Source organism: Oncorhynchus kisutch, linkage group LG6 (genome assembly GCF_002021735.2).
Source record: "Oncorhynchus kisutch isolate 150728-3 linkage group LG6, Okis_V2, whole genome shotgun sequence".
Taxonomy (NCBI): Eukaryota; Metazoa; Chordata; class Actinopteri; order Salmoniformes; family Salmonidae; genus Oncorhynchus; species Oncorhynchus kisutch.
In genome coordinates this window covers 47,434,640-47,454,458 of record NC_034179.2, presented here as the reverse complement: position 1 = coordinate 47,454,458, position 19,819 = coordinate 47,434,640, and the positions used below count along the sequence as shown (strand labels likewise).

Here is a 19,819-nt window from a genome sequence, read left to right as displayed (position 1 = left end):
TGAGGTCTGTTCAACGCTGGTCCGACCAATCTGATTCCACACTCCAAGACTGCTTCCATCACGTGGACTGGGATATGTTTCGTATTGCATCAAACAACAACATTGACGAATACGCTGATTCGGTGAGCGAGTTCATTAGAACGTGCGTTGAAGATGTCGTTCCCACAGCAACGATTAAAACATTCCCAAACCAGAAACCGTGGATTGATGGCAGCATTCACGTGAAACTGAAAGCGCGAACCACTGCTTTTAATCAGGGCAAGGTGACCGGAAACATGACCGAATACAAACAGTGTAGCTATCCCTCCGCAAGGCAATCAAAGCGTCAGTATAGAGACAAAGTAGAATCTCAATTCAACGGCTCAGACACAAGAGGTATGTGGCAGGGTCTACAGTCAATCACGGATTACAAAAAGAAAACCAGCCCCGTCACGGACCAGGATGTCTTGCTCCTAGGCAGACTAAATAACTTTTTTGCCCGCTTTGAGGACAATACAGTGCCACTGACACGGCCTGCAACCAAAACATGCGGACTCTCCTTCACTGCAGCCGAGGTGAGTAAAACATTTAAACGTGTTTAAACCAGACGGTATCCCCGGCTGCGCCCTCAGAGCATGCGCAGACCAGCTGGCTGGTGTGTTTACAGACTATCCCAGTCTGTTGTTCCCACATGCTTCAAGAGGGCCACCATTGTTCCTGTTCCCAAGAAAGCTAAGGTAACTGAGCTAAACGACTACCGCCCCGTAGCACTCACTTCCGTCATCATGAAGTGCTTTGAGAGACTAGTCAAGGACCATATCACCTCCACCCTACCTGACACCCTAGACCCACTCCAATTTGCTTACCGCCCAAATAGGTCCACAGACGATGCAATCTCAACCACACTGCACACTGCCCTAACCCATCTGGACAAGAGGAATACCTATGTGAGAATGCTGTTCATCGACTACAGCTCGGCATTTAACACCATAGTGCCCTCCAAGCTCGCCATCAAGCTTGAGACCCTGGGTCTCGACCCCGCCCTGTGCAACTGGGTACTGGACTTCCTGACGGGCCGCCCCCAGGTGGTGAGGGTAGGCAACAACATCTCCACCCCGCTGACCCTCAACACTGGGGCCCCACAAGGGTGCGTTCTGAGCCCTCTCCTGTACTCCCTGTTCACGCACGACACAACAGTGGTAGGCTTGATTACCAACAACGACGAGACGGCCTACAGGGAGGAGGTGAGGGCCCTCGGAGTGTGGTGTCAGGAAAATAACCTCAACAAAACTAAGGAGATGATTGTGGACTTCAGGAAACAGCAGAGGGAACACCCCCCTATCCACATCGATGGAACAGTAGTGGAGAGGGTAGGAAGTTTTAAGTTCCTCGGCGTACACATCACAGACAAATTGAATTGGTCCACCCACACAGACAGCATCGTGAAGAAGGCGCAGCAGCGCCTCTTCAACCTCAGGAGGCTGAAGAAATTCGACTTGTCACCAAAAGCACTCACAAACTTCTACAGATGCACAATCGAGAGCATCCTGGCGGGCTGTATCACCGCCTGGTACGGCAACTGCTCCGCCCACAACCGTAAGGCTCTCCAGAGGGTAGTGAGGTCTGCACAACGCATCACCGGGGGCAAACTACCTGCCCTCCAGGACACCTACACCACCCGATGTCACAGGAAGGCCATAAAGATCATCAAGGACAACAACCACCCGAGCCACTGCCTGTTCACCCCACCTCATCCAGAAGGCGAGGTCAGTACAGGTGCATCAAAGCTGGGCCTGAGAGACTGAAAAACAGCTTCTATCTCAAGGCCATCACACTGTTAAACAGCCACCACTAACATTGAGTGGCTGCTGCCAACACACTGACTCAACTCCAGCCACTTTAATAATGGGAATTGATGGGAAATGATGTTTTTTATTTATTTTTATTTTACCTTTATTTAACCAGGTAGGCAAGTTGAGAACAAGTTCTCATTTACAATTGTGACCTGGCCAAGATAAAGCAAAGCAGTTCGACAGATAAAACGACACAGAGTTACACATGGAGTAAAAACAAACATACAGTCAATAATGCAGTATAAACAAGTCTATATACAATGTGAGCAAATGAGGTGAGAAGGGAGGTAAAGGCAAAAAAGGCCATGATGGCAAAGTAAATACAATATAGCAAGTAAAATACTGGAATGGTAGTTTTGCAATGGAAGAATGTGCAAAGTAGAAATAAAAAATAATGGGGTGCAAAGGAAAGCAAAATAAATAAATAAATTAAAATTAAATACAGTTGGGAAAGAGGTAGTTGTTTGGGCTAAATTATAGGTGGGCTATGTACAGGTGCAGTAATCTGTGAGCTGCTCTGACAGTTGGTGCTTAAAGCTAGTGAGGGAGATAAGTGTTTCCAGTTTCAGAGATTTTTGTAGTTCGTTCCAGTCATTGGCAGCAGAGAACTGGAAGGAGAGGCGGCCAAAGAAAGAATTGGTTTTGGGGGTGACTAGAGAGATATACCTGCTGGAGCGTGTGCTACAGGTGGGAGATGCTATGGTGACCAGCGAGCTGAGATAAGGGGGGACTTTACCTAGCAGGGTCTTGTAGATGACATGGAGCCAGTGGGTTTGGCGACGAGTATGAAGCGAGGGCCAGCCAACGAGAGCGTACAGGTCGCAATGGTGGGTAGTATATGGGGCTTTGGTGATAAAACGGATTGCACTGTGATAGACTGCATCCAATTTGTTGAGTAGGGTATTGGAGGCTATTTTGTAAATGACATCGCCAAAGTCGAGGATTGGTAGGATGGTCAGTTTCAGATGTAAAATATATCACTAGCCACTTTAAACAATGCAACCTAATATAATGTTTACATACCCTACATTATTCATCTCATATGTATACGTATATACTGTACTCTATATCATCTACTGCATCTTTATGTAATACATGTATCACTAGCCACTTTAACTATGCCACTTTGTTTACATACTCATCTCATATGTATATACTGTACTCAATACCATCTACTGCATCTTGCCTATGCCGCTCTGTACCATCACTCATTCATATATCTTTATGTACATATTCTTTATCCCCTTACACTTGTGTCTATAAGGTAGTAGTTTTGGAATTGTTAGGTTAGATTACTTGTTGGTTATTACTGCATTGTCGGAACTAGAAGCACAAGCATTTCGCAACACTCGCATTAACATCTGCTAACCATGTGTATGTGACAAATAAAATTTGATTTGATTTGATTGTAAATAAGGTATTTATTTATAGTAATACATTTGCAAACATTATGAAAAACCTGTTTTCGCTTTGTCATTATATGGTATTGTGTTTAGAGTGATGAGGAAATAATATATAATTTAGCAATTTTAGAATAAGGCTGTAACGTTACAAAATGTCGAAAAAGTCAAGAGGTCTGAATACTTTCCGAATGCACTGTAGGTGGTTGACGCCACTCCTGCATCCATACTGTACTATATCACCCATATCAATGGCAGATACATTATCATATGACTATTGACTCATCACCTCTTTCGCAGGTGTCCATGAATTGTGACTATGTGTTTGTGAACGGGAAAGAGACACGGGGCTCCATGAATGCCCGGGTCATCTTCAGCTATGAGCACCTCAGTGCCCCCCTGGAGCTGACCGTGTGGGTGCCCAAACTCCCCCTCCAAGTGGAACTGTCCGACAGCAACCTGAGCTTCATCAAGGGCTGGAGGGTACCCATTCTTCCTGACCGCAGGTAGGAAGGACTCGCCCACACACTAAACATGGAGTGCACTGCTGTTTTCAAGCTGATGTTTCTTTTACTGAGTTTGAATTACATTTGAGATTACCACACTCTTGTTTCGATCGTCTGTCATGTATCGTATATGTTAAGTCGTATGTGACATGTTGTGGTGGTGGAATTTGTGGTGAGCTGTTATTAACTTCTCAAGGTTTATGCTCTGTTCTGGAATGAACTGCATTTCATAGACTCCTGTTATGTCTGCACCCTAACACAAGGCCATTGTGTTATGGGACTGTTGCTTGTATAAAGAAACCGGTGTGTATCCAATATGTTTGTATTATCAATCAATTGTTTTATCCTTCTATATTTATTATTTTATTTTGATTTAACCTTTATTTAACTAGGCAAGTCAGTTAAGAACAAATTCTTATTTACAATGACGGCCTAGGAACAGTGGGTTAGCTGCCTTGTTCAGGGGCAGAACGACAGATTTTTACCTTCTCAGCTCGGGGATCTAGCAACCTTTCGGTTACTGACCCAATGCTCTAACCACTAGGCTACCTGCCGCCCTATATGAGGGACATGCAACCGAGTTCTTCCCAGACTGATCAGAGACAGATCTCCTTTGCAGCTGCTTGTTTAAAGATGTACTACTACACTGTAAATAGTCACTGCCTAGATCTTTGGATTGAGTTTTCCACAACAATGTCGTTCAAGGGACGGGATCCTGCCTAAGCAATGTTTAGGCATCTTAGCACAGCTACTGCCTGTGCACACATGTTTTATTAGAGTTTAAGCCAGCCCATGGTTTCAAATAATCACACTTATCCCTCTTAAATAATTGAACTAAACTATGAAGTTTGACTGAGAACAGGACTTTAAGCCAATTTTACGTCTGACTGACACTAAATTCACTGCATGTTCTTAGGGCCGGTTTCCTAGACACTGATTAAATCTAGCTGAAAAACCTATTTCAATAGAGATTTTCGATCGAGAATGGTTCTTAATCCTAGTCTTAATCAGTGTCCGGGAAATAGGCCGCTAGGGTTTCACATTTTCTAAACCATGAACTACATTAACTGCTATGTATTCATATTTTCTTACCTAGATGTTTGCGACATCGTCAGAACATGGACAAAAAAACTTCACTGCGTATTACATAGATTTTTTTTGCAGTTGTTTTACAATATTAATTTATAATAATTGAATGGTCTTTTGCCTCACTTTCCTCCTCTCCCCCCCCCCCCCCCCCCTCCCCATTCCCCAGCGCATTGCTGACTGGCCTTGTTATCCAGTAATGGGTAATGAAAGAGGAAAAAATTGTATTTCCAGGTACAGCCTCAACCTGGCAAACTCTCTCTGACCTGTGTGAGAGTCATGATACTCAATGAAGAGAGTCATGCTTTCTCTCGTTTTACCTAGTCTTAACTGAACGCTCGTCTACACTCTCGTCTGTCTCTCCACTGCCATTGCGGCTTTGTTGTACAAGATGAGGAACACAGGCGAACAGCACATTTTAGCCTTAAAATGTCTAACGTCAGCCTGCCAGGGGACGTGATACATGTTCGAGTATTGTCAGACCTTTTAGGGAACACAGGACAGGCCTGCTTGATATTCAGGCGGGCTCCGGGAATCAATGGATGGTAAATGCTTTGTCAGTCACTGACTGCTCGCTGTCGCTCCTGCTTCTCAAGTTATCTGAAAGGATGAGTCAGAGCAAAGATTAATTACCCTTGGAAACAGAGGAGAGCTTTTTAGCATTTAGGGAATGCCGGCAGCATGTCAGACTGCTGAGGAAAGAATGGAAGGCACACGTCCAAATCTTGCTTGATTGGTCGTTTTTGTAGTTTTGTGCCAGGTTGTAGGATTTTTCCCTCACGAAGGGCACATTGGAACAGACATTGTAACAAATGTCCCCCATATGGATTAGTGTTGGGCCTCTCGTCACATCAAGTGCTATGATGTTAATTATATAATGATAAGAAGCAATTAATAACATAATCTCCCGAAACAGGACGCAGGATTTAACTACACTACAGCATCTTCCACAAACATATTAAGTAAACATGCATCAATTAAAGGTTATGATAAACTGCTGAAACTGTTTAGTAAATAGTAAAGCAAATACATTTTTACGTGGTTCACCTTTGTTGTTGTAAACTTTGACACTGGATACGGTTTTGACATGGGTAATGGCATTGACACTGGTAATGGAACTGATACCGGCAACGATATTGACCATGGTTACGGTACTGATACTAACATCATTGAACATTTGTCACCCCCCTCTCTCAATCAGGAGCGCCAGAGACAGTGACGTGGATGACGACGAGGACGACCGGCGAGTGAGTCGGGGCTGCACCCTGCAGTACCAGCGCACCCTGGTCAAGGTCCTGACCCAGTTCCACACCACCTCCACCGAGGGCACCGACCAGGTCATCACCATGCTGGGGCCTGACTGGCAGGTGGATGTGACCGACCTGGTGCAAGACTCGCTGAAAGTGGTCGACCCCAGGATAGCTGAGCTGGTGGACCGCACTGTGCTGGTGGGCCTGGAGCTGGGGTCCACTGTACTGAAGGTATTGAACCTTGGCTAGTTCTCCAAAGTTTGAAAAGTGAAGTAGCTTCTTTCAATTGTATTCACTGTGCTGAAGCTATAGAACATTGGCTAGGTCTCCAAAGTCTGAGAAATTAAATAGCTTTTTTCAATGGTCTCTTTTCCTTAATTGATGTTCTTGCACTCAAAAGCATTATAGGCTAGAGCCCTAGAGGCTAATAGTAACTTGACACTGATGTAGAGTGCTTGGATCACACTTGACCAAAGTGCAGATGTAATATGCAGAAGCGCTTGGAGAGTGCGAGACAAGATATGTTCTGCTTCATGCACACTGACCTAGACAAACTGGACAGCGAGAAAAGTACAACTCTCCCTCAATACTTAAACATATTTCGTATTTGTAATGGAATGCTCTACGAGGATTAAATGATGAATGAGATCTGTCTGTGGTCATCCTTCCTTTTAAAGATGGCTTCATCTGCATAGGAATGTTCTCTATATGGTCATCCGCCTAGTCTCCCACTGTGCAGTTACCAGCTTTACCAACCTGAGTGATCAATGGCTTAGAAGGCTGGGAGAAATCAAAAGATATCAAGTTTATAGCATATTTTAGGGTGCACAAGGACTGCTGGACCTGTCTGTCCTAGAAAATTAAGAGTAGCCTAGAACAAACGTGAATTGTTAATACTGCCCTACAAAGGCAAAACAAAGTAACTAAAATATTTGATCTGTTCTAATGGCTAGGTATATTATCTGATTAATGTGGTATTTATTTTCCTGACACAAGATCAAGCCAGTTGATCAGAATATATCATGGAGAATCATAAATTGCTGTCTGTCTAGACAGAAAAATACTTTGTTTAAAAGAAAATGCTATTGCAACCTCTTTGCAATAAGGAATTGAGACCAAAAGCTCAAGAGAAGTTTCAAGTGTTTAATTCAGCTGAGTGCATCCATTTAGAAAGTTCACAACCCATTTCATACTCTCCCCTTGTAGTTGTCACCTCACCAGCTATACATTTTATGACCCCAATGAGTTTCCCTCTGGCTCCCCTGTGGAATGTCCATGCTCCTCTCTTTGTTTAGCCAGATCCCACTTCGTCCATCTTCTGTTCTGGGCCTGACCCTGCTCTCTGATCCTATGCAATTTCCTCTTCTCTGATTAGGTCATGGTTTCTAAATTAGCATACACACAGTTTCATAGCCTAAACTAATCATTCACAACACAGGATGCAAACAAATTACAGTTTAACTTGAAACATGTTACATTTTAATAGAATCCATTAACTTTTAAGTCAGATTTTCCCGGAAGAAGAAAAAAATACGTAGTTGCTACGTTTTGCCTTTGTTGGGCAGAATAGTTTCTTTCTTTTTTTAAGATGTCAATGCCAAACTTAACATGGTTAATCATGGTAATGTCTTTGATTACCCTAAAACGATTCAAGTTGATAGGCCATTGTGAAGTGGATTTACAAAGGATTTAAATGGATACATAAAAGCCATCAGCCATCTTTTAACCAACTAAGAGATGTACCATGGGCCTGCATACCAAATTTAGTCTTATTTGGACATATGAGGAAAGACACCTACATACAAAGTTCCACGTCTTTAAGTCAAATGGGGTGTCAGATATGAGGGTTTGAGTAATTTGATATCTAAGAATAACAATGGGTTTCACAAGTTTGCTGTGAACCCCGAATTAAAGGTCGGATCAGCACTTTTGTGAAATGTATGCTTTGGCCTTCCCCACCATTCTTCCTTCTCTCTTTTTTGGAAAGCTAATTATTTCTTTGGCTAAAAGTATGGCACTACAAAGGGTGTAAGAGTCCAATTTTGTATTGTTTACACAGTTGTGAGAGACATTACTTAATCACAATTAGTCAATATACACTATATATACACAAGTATGTGGACACCCCTTCAAATGAGTGGATTGGCTATTTCAGCAACACCCGTTGCTGAAGGGTATAAAATTGAGCACACCGCCATGCAATCTCCATAGACAAACATTGCCAGTAGAATGGCCTTACTGAAAAGCTAAGTGACTTTCAACAGGACACCGTCATTGGATGCCACCTTTCCAACAAGTCAGTTCGTCAAATTTCTGCCCTGCTAGAGCTGCCCCAGTCAATTGTAAGTGCTGTTATTGGGAAGTGGAAACGTCTAGGAGCAACAATGGCTCAGTCGCGACATGGTAGGCCACACAAGCTCACAGAACAGGACCGCCGAGTACTGAAGTGCGTAGCGTGTAAAATTTGTCTATCCTCGGTTGAAACACTCACTCCTGAGTTCCAAACTGCCTTTGTAAGTATAACATTCTATTAGTTGCAAGAATTTTGTATAATAATTTTAATTGAAAAATTTGAAGTTTTGCATCCGGCGTTGTTTTGCGTGTCAATTCATAAACCATGTGCCATGGAATGGGTACATCGAAAATCTCTTCCCAACTATTTTGCAATTTATATGGCACAGCTATCAGTTTTTTGGTCCTTAAATTAAATTTATGACATCATTCACAAAAATTATACATTTTTTTTAAATTTCTTCGAAAAATTAGTTTTTTTAATCAATTAGTATATTCGAATTTAACCACAATATTTGTTGTATTATTTGTTCTGTCTTTTCAGGTGGATTAAACTGAAATTGCAACCAACTTTCTAAGGCTTGTTTAAAAAATAAAGATATTTTGGAGATTATTTCCTTTTCAAACAATCGAAAGTGGGCCGGTGTAATCTGAATAAAGGGAAATGGGCCCTTCTTGAACATAGGATGAGACATTCGTACCAATTTACTAGAGAAGCAGTTTGGATTTAAGTATACCTTTTGTATGACTGATGCCTTTAGTGAGTGGTCTAATGCTTTAATATTTAATCATTTCTGCCCTCTGAATTCATATTCGTTATATAAATAGGCCCTTTTAATTTTATCTGGCTTGCCTTTCCAAATAAAAATGAATATTTTATGTTCATATAATTTAAAAAGTAGGTCACCAGATGTAGGCAAAACCATAAGCAAATAGGTAAACTGTGATATGACTAAAGAGTTAATCAGGGTGATTTTTCCACAAATAGACAGATATTTTCCTTTCCATGGTAGCAAGATTTTATCTATTTTTGCTAACTTTCTATAAAAATGTATTGGAGTGAGATAATTTCTTTCTTTTGGGATTTGTATACCGAGTATGTCCACATCTCCGTCAGACCATTTTAGTGGTAAACTACATGGTAATGTAAAATTAGCATTTTTTTGTGATCCAATACATAATATAGTACACTTATCATACTTTGGTTTTAATCCAGAGAGAATAGCAAAAGTATCTAGATCCTCTATGAGGCTGTGGAGAGACTCTAATTGTGGTTTTAAAAGAAAACATGAATCATCAGCGTACAATGACACCTTAGTTTTTAAGCCACGGATTTCTAATCCCTTAATATTATTGTTTGATCTAATCTTAACAGCTAACATTTCGATGGCAAAAATAAATAGATATGCCGATAGTGGACAACCTTGTTTTACTCCTATAGAGAGTTTAAAACTTTCTGAGATGTAGCCATTATTTACTATTTTACACCTAGGGTTACTATACATAACTTTAACCCATTTTATAAGAGATTCCCCAAAATTGAAATATTCTATGCATTTATATATAAACTCCAGTCTTACTTTATCAAAAGCCTTTTCAAAATCAGCTATGAAAACCAGGCCTGGTGTCCCCAATATTTCATAGTATTCTATTGTTTCCAGAACTAGTCTTATATTATCTCCAATTCATTATCTCCAGTTCATGTAAAAAACCTGTCTGATTAGGATGAATAATATCTGACAATATTTTTTTAATTCTATGCGCCAAGCATTTTGCTAGGATTTTTGCGTCACAACACTGAAGTGTAAGAGGTCTCCAATTTTTTTAATGGACTGGATCTTTATTTTTACCACTTGGGTCCTGTTTCAGTAATAATGATATAAGACCTTTTTGTTGCGTGTCTGATAATCTACCATTTATATATTCTTAAAGTACTTTACTTCCTCTTTCAAAATATAATTTGGTGAATCATGCGTGACTCCATCATTTGTAACAAGTTTTAATTAAAAAAAATTGGTAGCATTTCAAGATTGAAAAAGAATTTGGTGCATTTTTCCCCATATTCCATCCAGTTTGCTTTATTTTTATAATCTATAACACTGGATCTTTCTTGAATAAGTTCCTCCATTTCTTTTTTTCCCCCTCTAACTTATTCTGTGCCTCTATGGTACCGTTTTTATTGCTATCTAAACTGTACTGTTAGTCCTTCAATTTCCTTTGTTAATATGGACGCTTTTGTTTTATTGATGAGTACTGAATTGCATGGCCTCTAAATGCACACTTAAACGTGTCCCATACAATAAGGGGATCTGCTGTACCTATGTTATGTCTGAAAAAGTCTGTTATAAATTATTCTGTCCTAGATCTAAACAACTTTGATTACATTTCTAATATCCTCGCCCACGTGGAAATTCCGTAAGAGTAATATATATGCCAATTATGTGATGAGCCGACCGCATTCTGTCACCTATCAACACTTTTTAAACTGTTGGTGCCAGAGAGAATGGCATAAGAAAGTAGTCAAGACGACTAGCTTGATTAAGCCTCCGCCATGTATATCTCACTAGGTCAGGGTATTTAAGTCTCCATATATCCACTAATTCCAATATATCCATGACATTCATGATTTCCTTAAGTGCTTGAGGGTGATCGTTTGAAGTGTGATTTCCTTTCCGGTCCATAGAGGTATTTAAGACCGTATTAAAATCTCCCACCATAATAATAGAGTCTAGTGTTGCTTGTAGAGTTGATAAATTCTTATATATATTTTCAAAGAAGCTTGGATCATCATTATTCGGACCGTATAGGTTAATAAGTCATATCTGTTTATTGTCCAATAACATATTTAAAATAATCCATCTACCTTGATAATCTGTTTGGACAATTTGCACATTTGGTTCAAAATTACTGTTAATTAAAACCATCACCCCTTTTGAATTTCTTTGCCCATGGGAGAAGTATATTTCGGCCCCCCCAGTTCTATTTCCACAAAACTTCATCTAAAATTGTTGAATCGGTTTCCTGTAAACAATAGATATTATATTCCTTCTCTTTTAGCAAGGTAAATACTGATCGTCTTTTCTTATTATCTGCGAGGCCATTACAATTGTAACTGGCTATACTTATTTCACCACTTACCATAATGAGACACAACTTTCAATACTATTTATCAAAATATATGTTTGTAAACGTACCATTAAAAAGTAACATGATGATTGAGTGTCTATATAGCTGTACCATGATATTTGCATTGCTACTAAGTAAACCTCCAATTGGTCCCCACCATTCCACCTGCTAAAAGACCTCCTCATCCTGAGCTGGGCCGTCATCCCAATGCCCTGAACACCACCTCCGACCCCCCACATCCCATAGCCCTGAACAGACTGGGATCCATCCTTCGAATTGAAGTAGATCAACTGCCAAATGCATCGCCCTCACCTCGATTTGTATTATATATAGCTGTAGATCATCCTCTATTGTACCTAACATCATTTACTCCTTGCAACAGTTGTGGGATACACACACTCAACCCTTTCCCCCCACACAACAGTTGCACCATCCCAGAGCCCAACTCAAGAAAGGTCCTGATTTACAAATGCACTTACTGTTGCAGCTGCATGAGAAGACCTGCAAGACCGCGCAAAAAAATTGGCAAAAATTGAGAGATTTTATTAACTATTGTCACATCCTAGATGATGGAGGTCAAATGTACACCTTTTCCTGAAACACCCACAATACGGTCACCCGTATTGACCGTATTCCCAAGCATCTCCATGCAGTCAGACTTTTGATTTTGTGCCACCAGAGTCACATTAATATACCCCCTATCTGAATGTCCGAGTGTGACCCCCTCCCCATGGGTTACTGCAGCTAGTGTTGCCAGCACTGCCACTGCCTGGGTGGGGGCACCCCACCGGCTAGGTACACGGTCGTCAAGGTTCTCATTAGCAGCTTTGAGAATTTCCTTGTATAGTATGCTCTCCCTTTAGGGTTTGTTGAGAGTGATGGGTTTGTTGAGTGCGATGGGGAAGAACTTGACTGGCTTGCACAGAGCTCTGACCTCAACCCCATTGGACACCTATGGGACGCCGAATGCGAGTCAGTCCTAATCGCCCAACATCAGTGCCAACCTCACTAATGCTCTTGTGGCTGAATGGAAGCAAGTCCCCGCAGCAATGTTCCAAACATAATTATATATATTTTTAATTTAACCTTTATTGAACGAGGCAAGTCAGAACAAACGCGGACGACGCTGGGACAATTGTGCGCCGCCCTATGGGTCTCCCAATCACGGCCGGTTGTGATGCAGCCTGGATTCGAACCAAAATGTCTGTCGTGACCCCTCAAGCACTGAGATGCAGTGCCTTAGAACGCTGCGCCACTCGGGGCCCTAGTGGAAACCCTTCACAAAAGAGTGGAGGCTGTTATAGCAACAAAGAGGGGACCAACTCCATATTTAATGCCAATGATTTTGGAATGAGATCTTTGACAAGCTTTTGATCATGTAGTGTATACTGTATACAGTGCCTTCAGAAAGTGTTCATACCCCTTGACTTATTCCACATTTTGTTTTGTTATAGCCTGTATTCAAAATGAACACACAATACTCAACATTTTTGAAAATATTGAAAATGAAATGCAGAAATATCTCATTTATATAAGTATTCACAGCCCTGAGTCAATACATGTTAGAATCACCTGGCAGCAATTATAGCTGTGAGTATTTCTGGGTAAGTCTCTAAGTGCTTTGAAAACCTGGATTGTACAATATTTAAAAAGCTCTGTCAAGTTGGTTGTTGATTATTGCTAGACAGCCATTTTCAAGTCTTGCCATAGATTTAAGAAACTGTAACTAGGCCACTCAGGAACCTTCAACTCCAGTATATATTTGGTCTTGCTTTTTAGGTTATTGTCCTGCTGGAAGGTGAATTTGTCACTCAGTGTCTGTTGGAAGGCAGACTGAACCAGGTTTTCCTGTAGGATTTTGTCTGTGCTTATCTCTGTTCCATTTATTTTTGTCCTTAAAAACTACCTAATCCTTGTGGTACTCAGTGATACGTTGTGTTGGATTTGCCCCAAGCTTTGTATTCAGGACATTAAATTAATGTATTTGCCACATTCTTTGTGGTGTTACTTTAGTACTTTATTGCAAACAGGAAACATGTTTTAAATTTTTTTTTAATGCTCTTCAGGCTTCCTTCTTTTCACTCTATCATTTAGGTTAATATTGTTAAGTAACTTCAATGTTCTTGTTTTAAAGTCCCCATTGGCCTCATGGTTAAATCCCTGAGCACTTTCGTTCCTCTCCGGCAACTAAGTTAAGAAGGACGCCTGTATCTTTGTAGTGACTGGGTGTATTGATACACCATCCAAAGTGTCATTATTAACTTCACCATGATCAAAGAGATATCCAATGTCTGCTTTTTTAACATTTGTACCCATCTACCAATAGGTGCTCTTCTTTGCGATGCATTGGAAAACCTCCCTGGTCTTTGTGGTTGAATCTGTGTTTGAAATTCACTGCTCGACTGAGGGACCTTGTATGTGTGGGGTACAGAGATAAGTAGGTCATTCAAAAATCTTGTTAACACTATTATTGCACACAGAGTCCATGCAACTAATCATGTGACTTGTTTAACACATAACAAAGAGGGTGAATACTTTTTGACTCAAGACATTTCAGTTATTCATTTTTAATTAATTTGTAAAAATTGCTAAAACATAATTACATTTTGACAATATGGGGTATTGTGTGTAGGCCGGTGACACAAAATCTCAATTTAATCAACGTACAATTCAGGCTGTAAAAAACAAAATGTGGGAAAAGTATATGGGTGTGAATACTTTCTGAAGGCACTGTATACATGTTTTATCATTCTCCTTGTCGAAGATAAAAGCTTTCTGTGGACTAGAGGAGACAGGAGCCATGGTTGTGTTCCAAATGGTACCCTATTCCCTATTTAGTGCAATCCTTTTGACTAGGGCCCATAAAACAAAAAACATATAGGGAATAGGGTGCCATTTGGGACACAACCAAAGACATTGTTAATGTGCACTTATAACACCCATTTTTATCAACTCCACACTTGTGACGGAGTGAGGGAACACTTGATAATGGTTGTTAGTAGAGGAGAAGTGCATCCTAACCTATGACCTATGTACTGCATGTACCTACTGTATGTGTGGTATGAGTCACATTTTGTGTTGCATTAGCTTTGACCTAGATACAATATGTACAGTCCACACTTTTAAAAGGCTGGCCTTAAAATGTACTTTATTTAAAACAAAATGTAAATTAATGTTTTGCTGAAACTCTTAGTGTTATCCTAGCCATCAGAAACCATGGCAGTGGTCCATTTGTCTGCCTAGGATTATGTCTACCTTATTCAATTTTTTTCTGTTTGTAATTACACATTTCATTGTGAATAGGTTATCCACATTCATTTTGGCCAAACAAAAACAGAGCTCAGTTATTCACCCTGATAATTTTCTGCTACCGCATCGGCAACTCAAATGAGAGTGAGAAAACACAGGCACATAACACAAGAAAATAAACTGTACTGCTGAGAGTGCATCATCATTCAACTGAATTCCCCTCCTTTCGTGAAACTTTATAAGTCAACTATCCATTTGGCTCCGGAGTGGTGCAGCGGTCTAAAGCACTGCATCTCAGTGCTAGAGGCGTCACTACAGACACCCTGGTTCGAATCTAGGCTGTATCACAACCGGCCGTGATTGGGAGTCACATTGGGCGGCACACAATTGGCCCAGCGTCGTACAGGTCTGGCTGGTGTAGGCCCTCATTGTAAATAAGATTTTATTCATTTATTACACTGTCTGTAGGAGCTAACCATTTTCGTGAACATTCATATCGGTTATAGATTATGGCAATATCATCTATATGAAGGCAGATGCCACTATAGTGAAGCCATTGGACGCAGTTTATCATAGCGCACTACGCTTTATAGCGGGCGAAAGGTTCAGTACACATCACTGCATTCTGTATCAGAAAGTCTTGTAGATCGATGCATTGCACTCTTTTTGTTTATAAAGCCCTCTTCCACAACTTCTGCCATACCTTACTTCATTGTTAACATACGGGCATATGAGCTACCAGACATGGTCTCAGAGATGGCTAACTCTGGAGATCCCTTCAATCTCCACTGAGTTAGGTAAATCTGCTTTTAGTTTTTTTGCACCTTACTTATGGAATAATCTCCCAAACTCTCAAAAATGTGATGATTTGTGCCTCTAGGGCAATTCAGATGGCTGATTGAGGACCTTTTTTTCTGAAAAATGTGTTTGTTTGCTCATCTGTAAAAGAGACCTCGATTAAATAAAACATTTAATGAACAAAAGGTGAATAAGCTATTTAGATAATGAGAAAAGCCAATTGCCAGTTTTCCCCAAAAGGCTCCAGGATTAGCTCGAGATGGGTAGGGTTTTTATTTTATATTTTGTGCCCTGAGGCCATCCGATGAATTCAAAAGTTTTTTGCTAACCAGCCATTGGAGAGAAGTCGAATGTGGATTATTTTCGAGCCCTGGGAGCCTGTTAATGGCAGCATGGCCATCATCCGGTCTCCTGTGTGTATGTTTTGGCTCAAGTGACTTATATATCACACACACACAAGACGGACAGAAAGACAGACGCGTAGACAGACTCATGTATGCAAGCCATCCCGCTTGCCTGTATTTCCATCTGTCATGACACAAAAGGATTGGTGTGACAGTCAAATGGTCTCTTGTTGTTTGCAGGTGGAGTCTCCACTCGCCGTGGAGGCCATGTTGGGAGAGACGCTGTTTTCCGTCACCGACGAGAAAGTCTCCATCTTGGAACTTCGCGTCCATGCTATCTCCGGACTTGCTCTGTCAATACAGCCCAGCCCTGGCAACAGTCACACTATGGTTGCCAAGGCAACTGGCCTGCAGACACTTACTGCACCAAAGCAGGTACTATACTAATACATTAATAGATAAGATGATACGTGCGGATGTCATTAAGTTTATGTGTGGATGTCAGTAAGTATATGTTTATATACATAAGCCACCTGTCATCATATTGCTTGGTACTCAGGTGAGTATAGGTGAGTTTATTTTCACCAAGGTACATATTCAGCTTCACGTCTTTTGATGGTGTTAATAGAACACCACAGCAACTGCCTGACTCATAGAACCAAAAGCTCTTATGCAATGTACAGACCCCCTTTTTTTTGGCCTTCAAAGATACTCAATGACAGAAGACATTGTCAGGTCAAAATGATAAACATTGTCAAATTAGCTGCCTGAAATTACAGAAGGCATTGCCATGGTAAGTGTCTGACTGTGCCAGGACATGACTTCACACAACTTTGGAGGAAGGTCACTCCAGCGAACATAACACTGTACTGTAGCAATTTCTCTCTCTATATAGTACCTCTTTACATTGAAAGCCATTTAAACCATATTTTAACGAATTGGTGTCAAGAAGACATTATTTTCATTCATATTTCTTTTCTCAAAGTATTTCAGCTTGAGCACCGCCATTATTTGGAGTGGGTTGTACAGCGGGTCTTTATGAATGTTCCTTAGTGAACGACTATATTACATATCATATATGCAAATCATACATCGTACATGCGTGTCGGGATAGTAAGTTTGTCAACCACAGTTATAGCCTTGACTTTCGCCTCATGCCGTTCTACGTCCTGATGAAGACCATTGAATAGATAAGTTCAAGGAAAACAACTAATGGATGTTCAGTTTATTAAACTAAACATACAGTACTGAGTACAGTACATAACGTAATTTGCCTATTTAAAGCGAAGGAAATGTATATGCTAGCCGTTACATACAGATATCAAATCAAATGTTATTTGTCACATGCTTCGTAAACAACAAGTGTAGACTAACAGTGAAATGCTGACTTAAGGGCACTTCCCAACAATCCAGAGAGAAAAATAGAAAAATAATAGCAAGATAATAACACGAGGAATACATACACAATGAGTAACGATAACTTGGCTATATACACGGGTTACCCAGTACCTAGTCGATGTGCAGGGGTAAAAGGTAATTGAGGTACAGTACAAGTCAAAAGTTTGGACACACCTACTCAATAAAGGGTTTTTCTTTATTTTTACTATTTTCTACATTGTAGAATATTAGTGAAGGCATTAAAACTATGAGATAACACATAGAATCATGTAGTATCCCAAAAAGTTTTGAACAAATCAAAATATATTTTATATTTGAGATTCTTCAAATAGCCAACCTTTGCCTTGATGACAGCTTTGCACACTCTTGGCATTCTCTCAACCAGCTTCAGCTGGAATGCTTTTCCAACAGTCTTGAAGTAGTTCCCACATATGCTGAGCACTTGTTGGCTGCTTTTCCTTCACTCTGCAGTCAAACTGATCCCGAACAATCTCAATTGGGTTGAGGTCAGGAGATTGTGGAGGCCAGGTCATCTCATGCAGCACTCTATCACTCTCCTTCTTGGTCAAATAGTCTGTACACAGCCTGGAGCTGCAGAAGGCTGTGGTAGCTTTGCTGGTTAAGTGTACCGTGAATTCAAAATTAATCACAGACAGTGTCACCAGCAAAGCACCACCACACCATCAAACCTCCTCCTCCATGCTTCACGGTGGTAACCACACATGTGGAGATCATCCGTTCACCTACTCTGTGTCTCACGAAGACACAGCGGTTGGAACCAAAAATCTCAAATTTGGCCTCATCAGACCAAAAGGACAGATTTCCACCGGTCTAATGTCGGTTGCTCGTGTTTCTTGGCCCAAGCCAAGTCTCTTCTTCTTATTGGTGTCCTTTTAGTAGTGGTTTCTTTGCAGCAATTCGACCATGACTCCTCCAAACAGTTGATGTTGAGATGTGTTTGTTACTTGAACTCTGTGAAGCATTCATTTGGGCTGGTAACTCTAGTGAACTTATCATCTGCAGCAGAGGTAACTCTGGGTCTTCCTTTCCTGTGGCGGTCATCATGAGAGCCAGTTTCATTATAGGCACTTGATGAAACTTTCTTCAAATGTTCCATATTGACTAACCTTCATGTCTTCAACTAATGATGAACTGTTGTTTGTCTTTGCTTATTTGACCTGTTCTTGCCATAATATGGGCTTGGTATTTTACAAAATAGGGCTATCTTCTGTATACCACCCCTGCCTTGTCACAACACAACTGATTGGCTCAAACGCATTAACGTGTCTAGGACTGCGGAACCCCGTTCTGCTAGCGGAACCCCCCGCAACAGCCAGTTAAAGTGCAGGGCGCCATATTCAAAACAACAAAAATCTCATTCAAGTATTTTACACCATTTTAAAGATAAAATTCTCCAGCCACAGTGTCTGATTTTAAAAAGGATTTACAGTGAAAGCACCACAAATGATTGTTAGGTCACCATCAAGCCACAGAAAAACACAGCTATTATTTTCCAGCCAAAGAGAAGAGTCACAAAAAGCAGAAATAGAGATAAAATGAATCACTAACCTTTGATGATCTTCATCAGATGGCACTCATAGGACTTCATGTTACACATGTATGTTTTGTTTGATAAAGTTCATATTTATATAAATTGGCGCGTTACGTTCAGTAGTTCTAAAACATGCAGTGATATTGCAGAGAGCTACATAAATTTACAGAAATACTCATAATAAACATTGATAAAGATACGACTATTATACATGGAACTTTAGATAAACTTCTCCTTAACCTCTAGTGACACCCCATCCCGTGAACGGGACCGTTGTCATCATCTGACACTAATAAGCATAACGCGACATAAATATTACTAGAAAATATTCCTATTCATGAAAATCACAAGTGAAATATATTGAGACACAGTTTAGGCTTTGTTAATCAACCTGTCATCTCAGATTTTCAGAATATGCTTTACAGCCAAAGCTAGACAAGCATTTGTGTAAGTTTATCGATAGCCTAGCATAGCATTTTGTCCAGCTAGCAGCAGGTAACTTGGTCACGGAAATCAGAAAAGCAATCAAATTAAATCGTTTACCTTTGATGAGCTTCGGATGTTTTCACTCACGAGATTCCCAATTAGATAGCAAATGTTCCTTTTTTCCAAAAATATTATTTTTGTAGGCGAAATAGCTCCATTTGTTCTTCACGTTTGGCTGAGAAATGGCCCAGGAAATCGCAGTCACGAAAACAGCAAAAAAATATTCCAAATTAGCGCCATAATATCGACAGAAACATGGCAAACGTTGTTTATAATCAATCCTCAAGGTGTTTTTCAAATATCTATTCGATAATATATCCATCGGGACAATTAGTTTTTCAGTAGGACCGATTGGAGTAATGGCTACCTCTGTATTTTACGCGAGAATCTCTCTGGGAGCATCAGGTGACCACTTGCGCAATGTAGCCGCCTACGGGTATTCTTCAACATAAATGTGTAAAACTACGTCACAATGCTGTAGACACCTTCGGGAATACGGA

General features: G+C 40.5%; 1 protein-coding gene across 2 annotated transcripts in view; it reads left to right on the top strand.

Moving 5' to 3' along the window:
* Nucleotides 1-19,819, top strand: part of LOC109892926 (transmembrane protein 132E) — a 373,494-nt gene that overhangs the window by 333,063 nt on the left and 20,612 nt on the right. For both annotated transcript variants that reach the window (XM_020485814.2, XM_020485813.2), the window contains exons 6-8: nt 3,533-3,738; nt 6,026-6,305; nt 16,124-16,318. In XM_020485814.2, coding sequence (XP_020341403.1) covers nt 3,533-3,738; nt 6,026-6,305; nt 16,124-16,318 — 681 coding nt within the window. The remainder of the gene's footprint in view (nt 1-3,532; nt 3,739-6,025; nt 6,306-16,123; nt 16,319-19,819) is intronic.